General features: G+C 38.7%; 1 protein-coding gene across 1 annotated transcript in view; it reads right to left on the bottom strand.

Moving 5' to 3' along the window:
* Positions 1-213: 213 nt before the first annotated feature.
* Positions 214-20,285, bottom strand: part of pdzd8 (PDZ domain containing 8) — a 48,118-nt gene continuing 28,046 nt past the window's right edge. Inside the window, exons 4-5 of the mRNA XM_081394263.1 lie at positions 4,836-4,998; positions 214-4,696 (exon numbers count right to left, since the gene is read on the bottom strand). Coding sequence (XP_081250389.1) covers positions 2,439-4,696; positions 4,836-4,998 — 2,421 coding nt within the window. The 3' untranslated portion in view covers positions 214-2,438. The remainder of the gene's footprint in view (positions 4,697-4,835; positions 4,999-20,285) is intronic.

Genomic DNA, 20,285 nt, shown 5'->3' with positions numbered 1-20,285 from the left:
ATTGACAGGCTATAGGCTTGACATTGAATTCCCTCTAAATGTGTTGTGGGCCATGAGGACTGTCTGGTTAGTAAAAAAAAAATCAAAATATGATTTCATCCAGTAAAAGTTAACTTCACATGGTAATTAGTTTATTTTAACAACAACAAAGGGAAAAGAATGCTACCGATTACAAATGGAATGTTCAATATTTTTTTCTTTTTTTTTGCCTACCTATGAATTAAGAGGCATTGTTAACTCTTACATTCTAATTACATGTACAATCAAGGCATCATATGAAAGCTTATCTTCCACTCTTTCTAAAGGTGTGCTCAGTTTGTTTCTAGCATAAAGTATCAGGAAGATATGGCTCAGGATTCATGAATATAATTAAACCGTTTTAGCATGTTTGGGTGATTCCGGGAGTTAAAGCAGAATTTGAGGTAACATTGTTTTGACCCTAATTACAAGTTTCCAGCAGCTTGTTGACCGGGTTGGCCACCCAGGTTGTGATCCTCAGACATCATAGATTTCATTTTTATATGACAACCTTTTACAGCAGCCCATGTCTGCTAAACCCCCTTTGCCCCCTGGGTAATAGCACTTTAAAACATGACATAGCTTCCAATAAGAACAACAGCTTTCCAAGAAAAGCTTAACCACAGTTTGCCACGGTGGATATGATGTTTTATACTTGTTATTTTACAGTTTTTCACGCATTGTGATAGAGATAATTGGAGCAATATTTTGAGAGCATATGTTGGTGGCATTGAATTTGAGAAGCACAGGATAACAGCAGCAGCAACTAGACAAGTAGAATTAAAACAAACAATTCTTAGTCATTTTTTTAGACTATTTTAGTGAGCTTAGCATTTAAATGTTTTTCATCTCAGTTGTTTAAAAGGAAAAAGTTCCTTTCTGGTTTGAGTGGTGAAACGTAATTATTGGGCCAGGGTGTGGGGGACCCACTCTAAAAATGTATTATGTTCCAGGCCCAGTGAATAGTACAGATGTTATAGCAGCAGAAACATTACCTAGGGCAGCACGACTGGAAATTCAGGAAAACAGATCCAGCAATGCATGTAGCCAATGATGGACGCCCATGTGTAGACCACATTTAAATAATAATAAAATGTGAGTGATAAGAAAAAAAAAAAAAAAAAAAATGAATTTACACATTAGCTTTGGGAATTAAAAAATACTGTATGCATTGACAAAAGAAAGTTTTTAATGATGTAGTTTTACACTTTGAGAAATTATGTTTTGAGAGGTGAATGGAATAATGAATGTAAAGTGAGTCATATGGGAGATACATTCAGTAGTACACGTAAAAAATAACGTTCGAAGGTATTAAAACATGCCCAAGCACACAGATGTGAGACACAATGAAAAGTTCCTTGCATCAAAACAAAACATAACAATACATAAAGGAAACCAAAATTAACTGGCTGAAACATTCACACAAACATAACCATTCACCCGGACCAAATGATGGTTGAGAAAAATTGACACCACTTAAAAACTCATAAAGGATCAAAGCAAATTAATTGTGAGATTAAAATATGAGATTATTGACAATTACTGGAAACATATATTATGAAATGCAATATAAATATCCCTCCCTAAAAAAAAAAAAAAAAGTCACATTGGCTTTGTGACATAAATTAGACAAAGAATGGTCCCCAATAGTATAATAACATCAAGATTATCTGTCCTATGAGGATTTCCTCTCAGTTCAGCATTAAACATTTTAAAATCAACAACAACAAAAAAAATATTAAAGAAATTACACTTTAAAATTAGTAACAATTGTGAAGTATCATGAGAAAGGTGCTTATCAGAAAGGACAATGTTGGTTAGGGATGGCATCATGTTCTATGGACTGTTCAGGTATAATCCTACATTTTGTAGTTGATTGATAAGGCAGAGGGGCTTGAAGCTCAAAACACACTAGGCAGGGTGTATTTCCAACCATGAACATCACCAACAGCACACATGTATATAATTCAGTCTGTACTAATACACAAAGTTTGAATAAAAATACCTATTCAAGCTCACACTGACTCTCCCTTTTGAAGCTTATGTTTAAAAAAATGACTACACCTTTCAGGTAAGGCAGGTAAAACTCGGCTTGATCACAATGTCACGGGAACTCATATTTTGTGTATTTTGTGTAATACTGCTGAAAGTCTTCAGATTGATGGTTTGTCCTCTACAACTGCAACTAAAAGACTAAAGGGGGAAATTATTTTTAAAAAGTAAAAAGTAAAAAAAAAAAATTGGTAAACTACTGACACTCTCACAAAATTCCTCAACAGTACATTGCAGTGATATTCAGGAATACTTTTGCAAACCTCACAATCACATGTGGAACGCTCACAGGTCAACCTTAATCCAAATCATACATGAAAAAAAGTCTTTGTTCTTGAGTCCCAAGCCCCTAGTACCTTTTGTCATCTTTACGGAAACGCCTCTACACAGATCTGCTCCTCCGTAATGTCATCCAGCATCTGAACATCAACGGGACTGCAAATGTCACTGTCGTACACTTCTGAGCCCATCAGGGCCTCCTCCAGACCTTCAGCCTTTGCCTTCGGAAAGCCATGCTGTTCAGATGGTGATGTGCTTTCTACAGACTCTAGATCTTCGATGCCAGCACGGTAGTGAATCATGAGCAGAGTCAAAGCTTGGAGACGTTCACCGGACTTGGCCAGAGCTGCAGAGATGAGGGCCTTGCGTCGAGAGTCAATCGTCTCTCGTTCTTCCATATTTAGAGAGTTGTTATGCTCCAACTCTTGGTCAATCTCCTGCTGCAACTTGTCCAACATAAACTCCAGTTTCTGCGAACGCTCATCTGTCGGCAGGCCACGGTAAAGATCTCGACCAATCTCTTTGACGGCGATGAACACGCTGTCATCTAGCCCACCTTCCTTGCGCACCAGTTTGGATCCACCGCTACCAGGTGGCTGCTTGGAAGGACTGGCCCCAGCATAGGTCTCGGTGTCACTGCTCTCGTTGTCAGAAGTGTTAGGCGTGTGTTTCGGAGAAGGTTCCACCGCCCCTGATCCTATTTCTGCAACCTGTTCTGCAAGTCTGGTTTTGGGCACCTGCCTCAGATTGAGGAGTCGAGAGCTAGTGTTGATAATGTGACGTGTAAGTCCAGTAGTTGCCCGGTTAATGGTGGACTTTGCCTCAGGATCTGCCCCTCGCCGGTCTGAGGCGGCTACGCAGAAAGGGTGCTCTGTTAGACATTTCTCTTGACACTTCTTGTGACAGACATAAGAACAGGTCATGCACTGTGAGGCAGCCTTGGTCCACACCTTCTTCTTACAATACTCACACCAAGTGGGATTCTGGAACTGAGTGTCTTGAAAATTGTGCCGCATCTCTCCTATCTGCATGCCGCTGTAACTCTGTTCATCCCGGGTTACCATGAGCACCTGGTCTCTTTCCTTTTCCCGGTCTTTTAAGTCCTCTTCCTGAAGACTCCCTTCCCGCTCACGTTCTGTCAGTCCACTGGAGAGGTCTGACTCCCCATCTGCTAGGTAAGTGAAGTTGACAGTAACATCTCCATAGCAGAGTTTCTCGTTGAAACCTTTGTGAGTGCTTAAGTTGCGCAAAGCGGTACGGCTGACGCTGGCCCTTGGTTCGGGAGCACATAGACGGAAGGTGCTCTGATATTCAGCAGATGACGTAGATAAGCACTCCAGTGCTATGTGTTCCAAGCGCAAGCTGACATGCCCTAAGCACAAGAGACTACCGAGCTTGAAGGGGTTCTTGCACCAAAGTGCTATATTAAGGAATTTGTGGTTGTTTTCCACTTCAAAGATCACAGAGGCTTTGTTCCAGCGAGCAGTTCTGCTGCGGTACATGGTCTCAGACGATTCCCAGAGACCCTGCTCGTCTACACTGTCCCTAGTGTTGGAGGAGCTCTCAGATATTTTGTCTTTGGCTGATTCTTGTTTGTTTGTGGCTGGAATATTTAGGATTTCCTCTGTGGGATCTGGGTTCTTGCTCACAGGCTTCAACTCTGGTGACTTAACAGGGATTTTTTCTAATGGTTTTTCGCCATTGCCAGTAATGGGTTGCGTTTTCTCTGGACTTTTTTCCACTGTAGGTTCATTACCTTCTACCAGGCTTTGGCTTTCTGAAGCAGATGTGACTTTTATATGAGGTCTGGGAGGAACAGGAGGGCGTGCAGGTGGTGGAGGAGGGGGCACTGTTGGTCTCTGTGGCTGTTCGGAAGGTTCAGCAGTCTTGGGAGTTGCCGGCTTTGGAGATTCTTTGGACTGGGATTTGAGTGGTGACTGAAGGTTCAGCCTGCGGTTGAGAATTGGTGAGATGGAACCAAGGGGCTTGGCCAGGTTGGCCACAGTTTTTTTGGGACTTTGGTTTACAGAGAGCAGGAAATCCTCCTTCGTGTCAACAGTGACTGGAGCTGCAGTTGATTTGGACTCCACGATCAGCTCCTCAAACTCAGAGTCATTGTCTCGGTTATCAGATATGTCCATGGTGGTTATTGGGGCTGGGTCCTCCTCGTAGCCCCCAGGATGAGGAAGATAGCTAGGCTCCTCCATTGGGCCAAGGGTTTCTTGGAGTGTCCCCAACCCCACAGCAGGCACCTGGTGACGGACTGGCCTCTCGTATAAGACTATCACTCTCTCTCCAGCTTGTTTCAGCAGTTTCGGCACTTGGACAGAGGACGTCACTTTGACTCCTGTGCAAACAGACATGAACAACACTTGAAGCTTTGCGAATGTATTCTAAAACTATACAAAATTAGGCATTAAATGACCTACCCACCATGTCAAACATTCCATTTGAATGGTAATGAGTAAATTTATGTAGTCTCTAACCTCCAATAGCAATGAGGCGATCTCCTCTCTGTAAGTCCGCCAGGGCAGCTGGAGAGTTTGGGGTGACGGTCTCTATGCTCACGTGCACTGTGTCACCATCTGTGGCCGGAACATGCCTGAAAGTCATCCCCACGCTCCCGGATGGTCCTTTGATCACCTCTGTCTGCAACACAAAACAAAGCGAAACAATATCAGATTTGCTAATAATCTTAATGAAAAGGTTATGTAACTGAAGAAACTAAGGCTTCACAATTATAATTTGTTTCCAAGTAGCTTTGTAAATGGTAACATATTTTCTTTATTGCAGGTGTTGTTACGGCATACATTACTTTAAGTCATAAGATCACCATGTGGGACTTGACAGGATAGAAGTAGTTAAGGGAAGCCTTTTTGTTACTAGTTGAGAGGAATGGTAGGCGTCAAGCCAAAAGACAGGTTTTTTTTTAGATTTTCTTTTGACAGCAACAGCGGTTAATAATTAGGGCGGACAACCTACATTATGATGTGAAAAAAACAGCCTTCACTTTCTATACAAAGCTCTCTCTACCAATCACATCCAACAGTTTTCATGGTGATAAAACAATGCTCTCTGAAACGAAGGGAGGGGAGGTCTGCAATTACTGTTAATTTCACTCCAAATGTGCCACGAAGTAGCAGCTGCTGTTTCAGAGCTAGCTGTATCACAAAGCCTGCATCACAATATCCACCTGTAGCTCCACCTGCACTTTGGTTTGACACCATACAACACCCACCAGGTACACAAGGAGCAAGTTAAGTGTGCCAATGTAAGGAAAAATTCCACTAGATCCACCAAGAAACAAAAATGATGATCTGGGCTGTATAATAGTTGCACAAACACTAGTAAGATTTCTTTTCATTGATCTTTCCATGATATGTCCTCTGTGTCTCCCTTGTTCTCTTTCTCTTTCGTTTGTGCTGGGGGTGGGCAAGAAAGACAGGATGCAGATCCACGCTGCCGAGATGGATGACTGTAATTTTGCTGCTGTCATTTGTTATAACCCTTGAGAAGGGCACTGATTGAGTTAAACATGGGATGAAAAAACAGACAATCTACTCAAGCTGGCAAGCTGAAGACTGACTTGCCCAGTTTTGACCAATGACTGTATATAGAGACATTCAAGAACCATCAGAAATTTCTTAGAAGGTAACTTACATATATCCATTCAAAAAGATATCTATCTATGCTGTAGTTGTAGTTGCTACTTTACTTAGTAACCATAAACAGACTACACTTAATGAACTATATTACTTGGCATATATTTTTTATTTGAATGTTTTAATAATAAATTGAATTATTTGCCAATGTTTTTTTTAATCACTGTAATGTACATACTCTAGTTGTTTTAATAACCCTTCTTATAAAATGTTTGATTTGAATATTCCTGTTTAAAATAGTCAAGCGAACGTCACAAGAATGGATTACTTCAAAGAAACTTTTTTTTACATAATCAATTGTATTGCCATTAAAGGAGGGTACATGTAGCCATGGGAGTGAATCAGAAAAAAGACCAGGGAAGAACACTAGTGCCAATACTATTTGCATACATGTCATCTAAGTCTTAGCAGAAATGCTAAAGATAAATTTGCTTATAACAGAAAAAATAAACACACAGGAATATAAATCTTAATGACTGAAGGGATGCTGTTAAACTCTCCAGAGATGATTAATTCTGAACATTTCTTCCCTCAGGACACAACCTGATCCTACCCTTTACACATGTCAGAGAGGGTTTGTGGGAGAAAAACAAAAGCTTCAGGCTTTTTTGAGGCCACTGATGGTCTTCTTAACCGGCATGTTTGGGATAATTCATTGCAACCTGTTCAGGAAAAAGAATGAAAGCAAAGTCTATGTGAGAAATCTCCTTATTTACCACCTGTGGGATCCAGAATTAAACAGATGTTCTGTATTACATTTTTTCAATTGCTGAAACAAACATAGAAAACAAGACACCATTGTTTGTTGCATGGGCTGTGATCTAGAGAAGACTTTCATCTGATATTAACCTTAACAAGCACTAAAAATTACCTCCAAACATCCGGATCTAAGTTTTCTAGTACAGGTACATATTGTACCTCAACATCAGAACTAAGAATAAGACAACTAAAGCGCTACCAAAAGACTTAATTTCAAGTAAGTCCACGACCAAATGGGAACCAAGACACTTGGAATTACAGTAGAAAACAAAACAAAAAAAGAATAATTACCAAAAATAAATAAAAAATAACAACTAGCAGAGGGTGAAAAAGACATCTGCACTTAACGTGCACCTTTGTTTTCCCATTTTTAGAACGACAAAATGACAAGGTTCAAAGAGTGAGAGAGAAAGATTTGTCTGACACAGGAAACAAACAGCGACATTGAGCGGCAATTACAGGCGATTTCTGTAGCTGAGTGGTGGCTAAGGCGTAATTACACAACCATGGAAAGGCACAGCAGGAGGAACGCTCACACACTCATTGTGTGCGTTACTGTGTGTCTGCATGTGTTGAGTGCAGGTAAACGGACTGCTGCCGCTCCGACTGGTTCGTGAGGACGCTGTTCATGTGTCAATTTGATGTCCGTCTCACCTCATCACCACAAGGTTCACATACACCCTCACATCGAGTATCATGGAAATATAAAACAGCTTTTCAACAAACAAACACAGGGCCTGTGGGACATTTTCAGGTCAATTCCATTGATTACAGCATAAATGTCAGAATTAAAACACCCACTTAAATACCATTACACACATTCAATACCACCACGATAAAAACAAGCCTACAGCTGATAAAACAAAACCGCTGTCATAATTTCTCACTTACATGTCATGCCAAACTCATATAACTTCATTTCTTCTGTGAAATATAAAAGGAGGAAATGTGAATAATGGTTTCCCTGCCAGTATTTTCAACATTTTAGCATATTAGAAATGTATTACAAAAGTTACAGCAATTTATTGCATTTTAAAGCAACAGTAGCTTGGAAAGAAAAGAAAGAAATCAACAATTTTGTTTGTGACCGTAAAGACAGTAAAGCTTACATTGTAACCAAAAATAATCTGAATTTTGTTCTTTTAAACTTTCTATTTCAAAGGTATATATTTATATGTATATTATAACAGTTTCCAGTTTAACAGTTTTCGATTCTTTGTATGTCTGGTATATGTGAAGAAATTGACAAATAAAGTGACCTTGACCTTGACCCTTCCACAAAAATATTAAACAGCACAATGCTTCAAACATTGAAAATAATAAGAAACTGAAGACTGGAGTAATGATGCTGAAAATTCAGCTTTGCCAACATGGGAATAAATTACATTTTAAAATACACCAAAAAAATAATAATTGCAATCATATTTCACAATATTACTGTTTACTGGAACCTTGGTTGTTATAATATTTACTTAAAACTTAAGACTTCAACAATATTCTATAAATAATACAATCAAATATTTAAGTTTGTAAGGCACATATACACTTGTTCAAGATAAATAAAGTAACAGCATTTAGTGACAACATTGTGTCCCATCATGGAAGATATCAAGTCAAATGGGTTAGGAATATAAATGACGATTTTCATTTCTGAATTATTTGAAGTAAAAAAACAGCATCAACTTTTGATTTAATTTACTTTTCTAGTCTTTCTGATGCCTCCCAAAGAAAGAACGTGCATCTCTCACTCTCTTGTATGCACAGCACACACAAAAAAATGCATACAGTGAAATGCTTGGCCACCCTAACATTGCCTCTAATAAGCACAGACATCAAATCGTACTGTGCACTCAAAGAGACAGACAGATGAATAACTGCTCAGAGAAAGAAAACATGTCACACAACATCAGCCCTACACACTCACAAACACACACATCCCAGATCCAGCACACCCTGTACCACAAAATGGAAGGTTCCTTCTAGTCATCAGGTGTCAGTGAGTGTGTACGTGTTTGTAGGTGGTAGACGCGTTGCGTGCAGCAGTGTGATTGTTGACAGATGCCCATTGAAGCTATTGTGCCGAACGGACAGTTGCCTTGTGTGTACACCTGTTGCTGGAGGAGTGAGTGTGTGTGTGTGTGTGTGTTCAGCCAAACCTCCCACTCTTCATTTTTCTCTCCACCTCCATTTTTCCTGCTATCCATTTCATTCATCCTCCCACTCCCTTCATCCCCCACCTTTCTCCCTGACTGGCTTATATAAATCTAGCCTTTTCAGAGCAGGCCCTTATCCTTTACTTAAGCAAAACAGGTTATAATGACGATGCCCAACAGAAAACACACAATTGATACACACTTTGCTTAGCATTGGGGTCAGCAAACATTTGGGGTCAGTGAGACTTTTGAATGTTTTTAAAAGAAGTCTCTTATGCTCACCAAGATGCATTTATTCAATCAAAAAATACAGTAATATTGTGAAATATGTTTCAAACTGTAATGAATTTCTGTGATGGCAAAGCTGAATTTTCAGCATCATTGCTCCAGTCTTCAGTGTCACATGATCCTTCAGAAATCATTCCAACATGCTGATTTGGTGTTCAAGAAACATTTCTTCTTATTATTATCAATGTTGAAAACAGTTCATATTTTGTGGAAACAAAGACACTTTTTTTTCAGGGTTTTTTGATGAAGAAAGTCCAAAAGAACAGAATTTATTTGAAACCGAAATCTTTTGTAACATTATAAATGTCATTACTGTCACTTTTAATCAATTTATGACTTTTAATCAGTTTAATGTATCCTTGCTAAAGGTTGGCAAAATTAAACCTTGGTTGAATCGGACTGTGGTTATCTAGATCAGACCTGGTTGACAGAGAGCGTGCCAAGTCAAACACTCGTGTGATAAATCAACAGAATCAACAAACAAGGTTTATTATTTTGTGCTTTGTTGAGTGAATGAGGAGTTCGGTAAAAAGATCCATCGTCACACAACGATGGAACAACTCACCGGAAATGTAATGTGGTTTGACGTGTTTCAATGACTAGAGCAAACAGTAAGGATCGAGGCAGCAGCCTTCAGCAACTTTAAACCAACACAGACGAATGAACAATCTCTGAACACAGACCTTTCGTAAGAGCCTGTTTCTCTTTAAAACGAAAGGTTTTTTTCTTCAATCTGTTAGTTTTAGCTGCAACCTGAGCTAATAAAATTCAAATCGACTCGCTCACACCACCTGGCAAAAAGAGAAAACACCAACCAAAGAGTAATGCCACAAATAAATATATTTCTGTAAATAATATTACATCTTTGTAGAGATGACAGAGATGATTCTAGACGAATGAGAACGCAAACTTCTAGCTTTCTCCATATGGTTCATTAAGTGAAAAAGAGGATGAAAACAGAAAATTAACTATATTGTTTTGTATTTCACTTCTTACATTAAACATTTTGAATGTAATTGGTTGATTCCTCTGATTCCACTGAAAAACACCTTTTAAAGTCATTTCAGAGCAAACACATAAAAAGATATAAAAAATATCAAGATATTATATATATTTTTGCTACAGTATATTGGCCAGTTCTAGTGCACAAAGTCTCTGTGTCTTTCTCACACACACAATGGCTGAGTTGGGTGGCCTGATGCTGTAGTGAGAGCCGTCAGAGCAATGGTCAGTAATCGAATCATCTGGCACATGTCAGAGAGATTAGTGTTAGGGTATAGGGTAGCAGTCCCCGCAAGGCATGTACACACACACACACACACACACACAGCATAGAGAGTTAGCGATTAATAGTTTATTTCAAAAGGGGAAGAAAAAAAGACATGCGAAAGAAAGGAGACTTAGACCGATCCACCCAAGTGAAGAGATGGAGGATTATCAAAACAGAAGTGAACGTCATCGATTTTAAAAGATTACGTTTTCTCAAATCACAAATCAGACTGCAATTATTTTTCTAATTTTCCAGTAAAAATACAGCATTTAAACATCCTTGGAATCATTTTCTTTGATTTGCCAAACTGCAAAACATATTAAGACTTATTTCAAGTATACTGAATTGAAATCTTTATTTTTCCTACCTTACTTGGGTCTTGTGTCAAGCATTAATTTTACCAAATTTCATTAGATTTATACTTAAGAAAAAAAAAAAAACTAATGAAGTTAGAATTTATTTTACATATATAAAATTATATCTATATAACTATATTATCTATAAGTATTTTTCCTTTAAATAAATAAATAAATAAATAAACAAATAAATAAATATATATATATATATTTTTTTTTTTATTTATTTATTTTAGGGTTGAACGATATTCTGTTATAACATCGACATCGCGATGTGCAAATGAGCGATAGCCACATCGCCGGAACATGCGATGTGAAGGGTAGGCTACCCACAGTGTATTAAGAGAATGGTAGCACACAGTAAACACGAGTCAAAATCAGTCAAAATTGGCTATTTGGGACTATTTCGTCTACAAAAAGGAGGATGTTGACCAAAAAGAGGTACTTTGCTGGAGTGTTATAAAGTTGTGGATGGTTGTCTTTTTTAAAAAGTCTTTTATTTTTCGTGTTCGCATTTATGAGGAAAAAACAATGTTAGCCATACGTGACAGTTCTCAATTACGGACGCGACCGTTATGAAAGCGGCACTAAAAGACTGCTTTAAAACTTTCACAGAGACCTCAAACAGAAAGCACAAAGCCTTTCGTTAAAGAGAATTTCGTTTTGTATTAATTGTATCTTAATTTTAATCAGTGTTTCATTATCCAATTTCCTGGAACTACAATATTGCAGGAGCAGCACGCGCTATAGTGCTTTCACATATACTGCGTTTGCAGTTTGTAGGTTAACTGATCCGCGGCTGTACCAGAAACACATACTCACTATTTTTTTATTTCAAATCCAGAAGTTATCAGCAATTTTTATTTAACTCTACATGAACGCGTCACTGCATCAGCACCGAAAACATAGAGAGAGAGAAAACAGAGAGAGAGAGAGAGAGAGAGAGAGAGAGAGAGAGAGAGAGAGAGAGAGAGAGAGAGAGAGAGAGAGAGAGAGAGAGAGAGAGAGAGAGAGATTTTGGAATTCTAATTTTGGAATAAAATATTAAGTGGCCTTTTTGTCACTTGTAATGAAGCTTGCTTATTAGTGAAATTATTCATATCATGGAATGGTAATTATTGACTTTAGCCTGGATTGATGGCTCGCAATATCGCAATATATAGCCTATCGTTGGGAAAAAAAAATATCGCAATGTAATTTTTTTTCCAATATCGTGAAATATATAGGCTATAATCAACGCAAAATGAATACTTTCAAATACAAACGCCTATAAAGTGCAAAACTAATAATTTGTATTCTGATTAAAGCGACCTGAATATTGACCTCAGCAAAGGTTCTCAATGCCCCCCCCCCCCCCAATCCCCCAATCCCCCAATCCGCCCTCCCCTCAGTATTACACCAAAACTTTATTTTAAACTATCCCACTAGTAACAAGGTTAAAAATTAAACAGTTCAAATGTAATATTGAGAATTTTCTGAGCTTGATGAAAACTCAATTTCAAAACGTGTGACAGGCGAAGCTGGCAGGAAGTGAGGATAATTAAGCAATCATTGCTGTGGATTAATGTGTGTTATATTAAGTTTCCTGGTTTGAGTCACATGTAATAATTGATGGCATGGTGGAATATCGTCAACGCTGCCCTTTTCTGACACTCTGCTAATTCAATCACTCGCTCTTCTTCTTTTCACCCATCCTTCAATCCATCCTAATTAACAAAACACTGTCACACATAAGCCCTATTCGGACGGGACTAGTTTCACAGGGGGACGTTAGAGAAATATCTGTTTCACAGACGTACTTTGAGATTTTAATCCTGTCCGAATCTGCCATGTCTGTCTTTCTCACACGACCTCTGTAAAAATTCCAGAGCAAATTACCTACTGTTTTTCGTTAAACTCGGCGGTCCTCAGAGAAATCTAATCCCGTCCGAATGCGAATGTCTGTGATTACCGGACATTTTTTTTCCAAAACGCTTTTTCTTATGTGTTTTGGTCAACGTGAACTGCCATACAATCTCTCGCTATCGCGCCAGTATTCAAGTTTCTGCTTTTTGCGCACCGATAATGGATGTAAATGTGTTTGGTAGCCTACACTGCGAAGAAAAAATAAAATAAAAAATGAAATCAACAAGAAGAGCCAAATCACGTAAACAGTTAAGACTGGCTACTGCAATATCAGTTTCAGGTAAGATTACTTTCATTTCTGCACTTAATTACATAACGTGTAAATTATATAAGTTAAAACTTTTTATTCCGGTGGGTTTATTATAAGAACCCAGTTCTATAAAATCATGATGATAAATCTATGTTTAGTTTTTTTTTTTATACTACAATTTTTATAAAAGGTTTACAAAACACTAAATACGTTAGGACGTTTTACTTTATATTTCAAAGTGCTTAATTTTAAAAGTACTTAATTTCAAATGACCATACGCAATCCACGCATTCTGAACACGTGATCTTCTGCAATGCCCACATGTAAAACAGACACTCCTACCTCGGTAATAAACACGGAGATGTTAGTCCCGTCCGAATCCGTACATGAAATCACAGACGTAGGTTGATAAGAATTGTAACTCAAACGTCGTTTGGAAAACTAGTCCCGTCCGAATAGGGCTAAAGTTACATGGCAATGACATGAGATTACCTTTATAGAAAATCTGCTGTGTCTCCAGTTCAGTCTCAAAGTTATGAGTTATTAGAGGGAAACAATTTGCACTAAATATAATACATCAATAAAAACCGTAACAAAACAAACTACCACAAATTTTCTGATTCCAAAGCAAACTTAAGTACCACAAAATATTATACATTTTGAAAACATTGAATACGCCTTTATTTCTTAGAAGAAACCCTTAAACATGGGATCAGAAAGTAGCACTAATTGCTTCTCATTTTCTGTTCGTAGACAAACCTATTCCAGGGAACACTGATTTGCAAAAAAAATTCAAAGCTGGGATGAATGCAGTCGCGTTCATGTTTCATGTTTTTGTGATTGGAGGAGGCTTTTCAGAGAGCGCCGCACAAAAGGGAGGGTTGTTATGGAGACCGAGGACATTCAAAAAACAAGACCCTTCTCATCCCTCTCATTTGCAATTGTTCACAGTGGCCACAGCGTTCTTTAACATCCGTCCGAGTCGGTTCCGTTTTTAGCGCCTTCATTGTTATTCACCCGCTCAGTCTCCTAATCTACATAGACCCTCCCCCCCAGTTTAACCCACACGCGAACGTCCCGGTGGAAAGGTAGAATGAGAACGACCAAATGAAGAGTCTCTAGTATCAGCACTCAAAGGCCATCCAAGTGCATCCTTATCATTCTGGCATTTTGTTTGTCATTTCCATTCTCTCAGCTTAAACTGAGTCAGTTACTTAAAAGCGGAGTTTCAAATGTCCCTTTCCCATGAAATCGGCAGCTGTCTGATTCTGTCAGAAGATTCCTGGCTTTATAACACTCTCCACTGCAGCTCTATATTCAAGAGGTGACATTTTGCTTCAAAGAGTGATGGACTTTGAACAGAGGGTTGACTGGCCCCAATCTGACTGCAAGAAATGAACGGTCAACTGGTATCCATTGAGAACTGGGCAACGGATGTGGCCAGTGAGAAACTTCCAAATGTGTGTCAAACGCTATCAATCATTTTACATCAGTTTCAGCTGAAGGCCCTCAACATGAATGTCAGAAATGTGGACAAAGGAAGACACCATTGTAGTTGTTTTCCTTAGATTACCATCAAATAAACACCACTTATCAACCCAACCACAGACAATAACTGCTCCATGTTTCTGCATCAACGTAATGAAAGAAAGAAAGAAAGAAATGAAATGAGTAAAGATAAAAATTGAGGTATAGAGGAAAAGGATGAAGAAAAATAATGAAGTAATGAAAGACAGAAGGAAGGATGAAAATTCAAGGAAATGAAGGAAGGAAAAGGTAAATTTATAAGGAAAGGGAATTAAGGAAGGAAGGAAACAGGAGGAAATGAAAGGAAGAAAAAGAGGAATAAAATAAGGAAGGAGGAAGGGAACAAATGAGGAAATCGGAAAGTGTAGTACAGGAAAGTTTAGAAAAGTTGGAAAGGAAAAGAACGAGAGAAGGGAAGGGACAAAAACAAGATTACAACAAGAGAATATCAAAATAAGGAAAGGAAGAAAAGAGATTATGGAAGCAAATTATGTGAAGGAGTACAGAAAGGAAGGAAGGAGTGAAGGTAAAAGGGTAAGGGATAAGGACAGGAAAGGAAGATAAAGGAAAGGAAAGGAAGAAAAAAGCCAAACAAATAAAAGAAAAGGCAGTAGTAAGTGAAGATAATGCTAGAGCCTCATGGTTCTCTCTGGTCCTGATTTGTCTGCAGCGCTCTCTCTCTCTCTCTCTCTCTCTCCAATCTCTTTATTTCCAGGGAAGGTGCCCGGACAAGCAGAGAGCAGCAATAAACTGCATAAAAATGAGATTTAGCAGCAATATACTTCAGACTGCATCAAATCGTAGCAGCACAGACAAAGAGCAGCTGGCCTGTCAGACACCCTAGTACAAACAACAATTAACTAAAAATACACCAGCAGCTGACTGCGGGCAATACATACTTCAGAACAAAGTTAAAGTCACTCGACCCTGACCCTGTACACTCGGCTGGGGACAACTGCGCTGCTACACAACTGACTAAAGCAAAATAATGCTGTCATTAGATACAAATCTTTGTGGCTGCAAAAAGTGTGCCTGTCTGTGTCTTAAGATAGAAATCAATTAAATTGATCTCCAAAATATTGATTTATTAGAAATTATCTGATGGGTTATAACATAATCCGTTATCTGTTGCAGAACATAATAAAACTATGTTGTTTGCGTGCTGCATGCGTCAAGACTCTGCCAACCAATCAGTGCGCTGCTTTTTCTGTTGTAAAGGGCATGGCTAAGATTAATTTACCGATAGCCAGCAATGAGTTTTGGTGTCTGTGGTGTTGGTAATACACCCATTAGACGCTCTGTCATGCACAGGGATGGCTGTCAAATTAGTTCGATTATCGTCATTGGCACACAGAGCAAAATCAATTGGAAATACAAAGGCGGAGCAAAACAGCCTGGGAAACCCTTAAAGGCATAGTTCACCCAAAAATGAAAATTCTGTCATTAATAACCCTCATGTCGTTCCAAACCCGTAAGAACTTTCGTAACACAAATAAAGATCTTTTTGATGAAATCTGAAAACTTTCTTTCCCTCCATTGACAGTCTACACAACTAATCCATATGAATAGATAAGTTTATTCCAAATTTTCTGAAGAGACTTGATCGCTTTATATGTGGAACAGATCGAATTTAGGCTTTTATTCACATATTTGGAAAACAAAACAAAATTACAGATTAGGGGGAAATGACTGTTCATCATTTAAAATCAGACAAAACACCAAACTATGACCCAAACTGAAATCAATGCTAAACTATAGAAAGCACATGCCTATGAAGTACAAAAAAAAGATACACAAACTTGTCTTTTGAGACTAATACTGTCCCAAAAGCCAGTCCTCAGGGCTACCTCACTGCCCACAGAGAAGAAAAGAACGTGACCGGATGCTGCGGATGAAACAGCCATCTCAGAGCCATTATAAGAGATGTCTTTATCTGAATAAGCTAAGATGAATAGGACTCTGTACTGATATCCTGACAAAGCAGGTATACAGAGGGTTATTTGTTCTGCTTTAAATGAGATTTAAATCTAGGTGGGCAAATGGAAACACGCCAACATGGCAGCTGGGTAACCCACACACCACAAAGTGAAGGCAAAATTGAATACAAGTACATGTGTGTGCGTCAAAGGAACATTCAACGGTAAAACATCTGAAATTATACACAAGCACATCACAAAAGCTATACAGACGGACATTACAGAAATAATTTTATAAAACACAAACAAGCATAATGCATGTCAATCAACAAAAGGGAAAAAAAGGAAATAAAAGCCACTGATCTGAAATGACAGGAGGCAGCAAGTTTTAAACGTCACACGACCCTCTAAAGTTTAAACAACGGTGATGGGAAAAATCCCAGGGACGGAGCTAGATTCCAATAACACACACTAACATATACATGCACAAATATACAAATAAACAAAGCAAACACACCCCCTGCAGTGCTAAGTGGTGTTATTTTGTTTGTAAGGAATTCACACAGACTACTTTTTGAAGAGCGAGGACAGTGATATTCACACTGCAATGTTTAATATGTTTCTAATGAATCTTGCATCTGGAATAACAATAGAAAATAGATGTTAAGTGGAGCAAAAGCCTGATGACTGCATAGAAATGTCCACACAGAAAATTTCCATTGGGCATGGGTCAAAATGGCCTGGCTGACCGGATAAAGTCTGGTTGGTAAGAGTGATGATCAGTCAGGCATCAGAGCAGATGTGCAAATATACATCAATTCAAACACTGAAACACAAACTCACAAATGTACTGAAAAAGAGTGACGTTTTTTGACCAATGAACTATTCCTTTTCCAGCCTTTAGCAAATAATGAATAAGAACTTTGGATAATCATTTTTGAATTCATTAATATTCATATTTGATAGACTTTACACGCTCAATATCTATAAAAAAAACTTTTACAGCAGATACAAAAATATAATCTAATATAATTAATTTTAATATTTTTTTTTTAAATAGGGTTTTAAGGTTTAAAGTATTTTGTAAATATTGCTCTTTGAGAGCGAAAACTATAAAATGATTCTTAATAATGTATTATTTAAATATCTTATATGTATATAGTTGTAATCGATATTATTGCCAACATTTACACTTGCAGCTGTTTGCAATGAACAAGTCAAACTAAAGTAATTGAAATAGCTTCAAATGAAAATGCAACTTTTAATGACTTCTGCAGTCTCAAAATGATTCAACCCCCTGATTAGAATCCCTCACAAAAGCACAAATCTGCTAAACAGGTGTTGTCTCAAGCACACCTGATGCAGAGCCATAGAGAGAAAGAGTTGCGACACTCCCATAGACCTCCGTTGTAAATAATGGCGGTGCTTTTAACCGCCTACTTCCGGGATTTGAAGATCGGAATAGTTCTAAACACTGTCATTTTGGCGTTGGACACCATTCACTTACATTGCTGCGCGTCGAGTTGTTCTAGAGTTAAGTTGCTGAAATATCGACCTCTTTTGATTTGTCAACTGTCTATGTTGTATCAGAGGCCCTTTGCGATGCTTATACTGGTCTTCATTTGTATATGCACAGCGTAATTATTTATATTTTATGTTGGTTGTTTCAACCAATTTTCAAGCACTGCCTGCTAGCTAGTGCGACTTCATCAGCTGTGACAGTAAGAGTTCGGTAATGAATCACTACCACCTTTATAGCAACTTTTATTTAATTAAATTTTTTGGGATATACTAACTTTTCATTATGTTTTATTGTCTTGAGTGAAGCGGCTTGTGAGAACAATGCTGGACCTCTAGGATTGTTATGGGATCACCAGTCCTGTGGATCACCTGCCCCTGGTTTTTGTTTTTCTTGTTCACACACACCCACACAAGCACACATTTTTGTTGTCTGTCATTGTTTAATAAAAAATATTTACGCGAACTCTGAACGGACCGCCACGGCAGACCTCTTTGCGTGATCACGAAGGTAGGCTAATGGCTGAATCAAAATTTATAAGCAAAATCACGGGAATCAATAGCCTAATACAGCCCAGTTGTGCTAAAATAAATATCATGAGACGTCCATCATCAGATGAATGATATGGAAAAGTTAAGTTAGAGCCGCTAAAGCCAGTGCTACTACCCATGCGAACATGAACACTGAGCTTTTCCCTCCAAAAATATAGCCTAAAACTTATCTCCAAATGCAAAACTGATATTAATAAAATGCAATAATGCAATAACAGCTGAAAAAGTACTTGGGTGTGTGTTTTATTTTCATATTTACCGTTCAATAATGCAATCGCTGCTGTCTGTCCCATAGAAGAGCATGACAGCCAGCGTATGTTTTAGAACTATTGGGGCTTACATGCACCACGTGACAGCCATAGCGGCGACATCAAAGAGTGTCGCAACTCTTTCTCTCTATGGCTCTGACCTGATGCAACTATAATCAAGGGCTTAATTAGTTGCACCAGGTGTGCTTGAGCTAGAACACATGAAATATCTGAACTTGCTAGGTTTCTTGAATGTCATGTTTGACTGCATGTTAGAAAAGAATAACATGCCAAAAGAATGGTCCAAAAAGTTAAGAAAAGATATCATCACCCTTCACAAAAAAGGAACAGGATACAAAAAGATAGCGAAGGCACTAAATGTTCCTAGAGACACCGTTGGAAGCATATTTTGCAAGTTCATAGTAAAAGAAACAGTGGTTACACTTCCTGGACAGACTAGAAAAAGGAAGCTATCAACTGCTGCAACCAGATTTCTGAGAAGGCAAGTTCAGAAAAACCCTCGAGTGACTGCAAAAGACCTGCAGCAAGACTTGGTGGCAACAGGCACTGAGGTTTCTTGCACATTAAAGCCGGGGACACACTTAAAGGGGCATTCCACCCATAGGAACATTGTTTTTTATGGAAAGTGGGTCATATATGTAGTCGAAATGTAAAATAAATTTTGAATTTGGTGCCTTCGTGACCGAGGAAAGACAAAAAATAACTTCAGGACGCATTTGTATGAAAGACAACAACTCCCACAATGCACCACATTGCACAGCTCCGCAAGCCACTCCCACTAATCCAGAACAGCGCATATCTGCCTATAAGAGAAAACACTCTTCCGTCTACAAGGCTAGCTACCACCAGAGCTTGAAATTCATTTCACACAAAATGTCTAGTTAGTTGGCGAACTCATTAGTGCATTACTCCTCGTTTGTATTTCTTTCGAAAAGGTGAATTATTGCATGGTACCGGGATGTTCAGTCAGAATGCGGTGCGAAACTAGGATAGTTCACAACACAAACGTCCGTGTCCTCGTCTGATTCAGAGATTTCGTCCAGGAGAAATTGTCATCGTTGAAATTCTTTGCCGCAGACGGACTCTATCTCTGTGTTCGTAGTTGCATCTTACAGTCTATGAGTTGCATAGTGAGATCACCGGCGCCACCAGTCCGCCCTAACTCGAGCCAGTCCGGACTCCTCGTCCGCGGCAGGCAGGTCTTCTGCCTCGGCTGCTCTTCGCTATAATGCGGCTTGTAAAGGTAGCTACAAACACCTGATTCAAGCATCAGACTTCCGAAATCATCTTCTTCTATATCATATTGAGTACTCTCCACCGCTATTGTCATAACTGTACATCTGTCTCCACAGCGTCTGTTAGCTTAGCTTCAAACAAGATGGAGGATATTGCTTTCAGTTTCAGAGAGTAAAGTCCCACCCACTGATCTGTAATAGGTCTGTAGCGTGAGCGGGTCCCGCCCCCTGGGAAAGATGAGGAACTAGTCTCAACAGAAATCCCCCCCTCTTACA

The sequence above is a fragment of the Scardinius erythrophthalmus genome (genome assembly GCF_964197995.2).
Source record: "Scardinius erythrophthalmus genome assembly, chromosome: 19".
Lineage (NCBI taxonomy): Eukaryota > Metazoa > Chordata > Actinopteri > Cypriniformes > Leuciscidae > Scardinius > Scardinius erythrophthalmus.
This window is presented reverse-complemented; position numbering and strand designations above follow the sequence as displayed.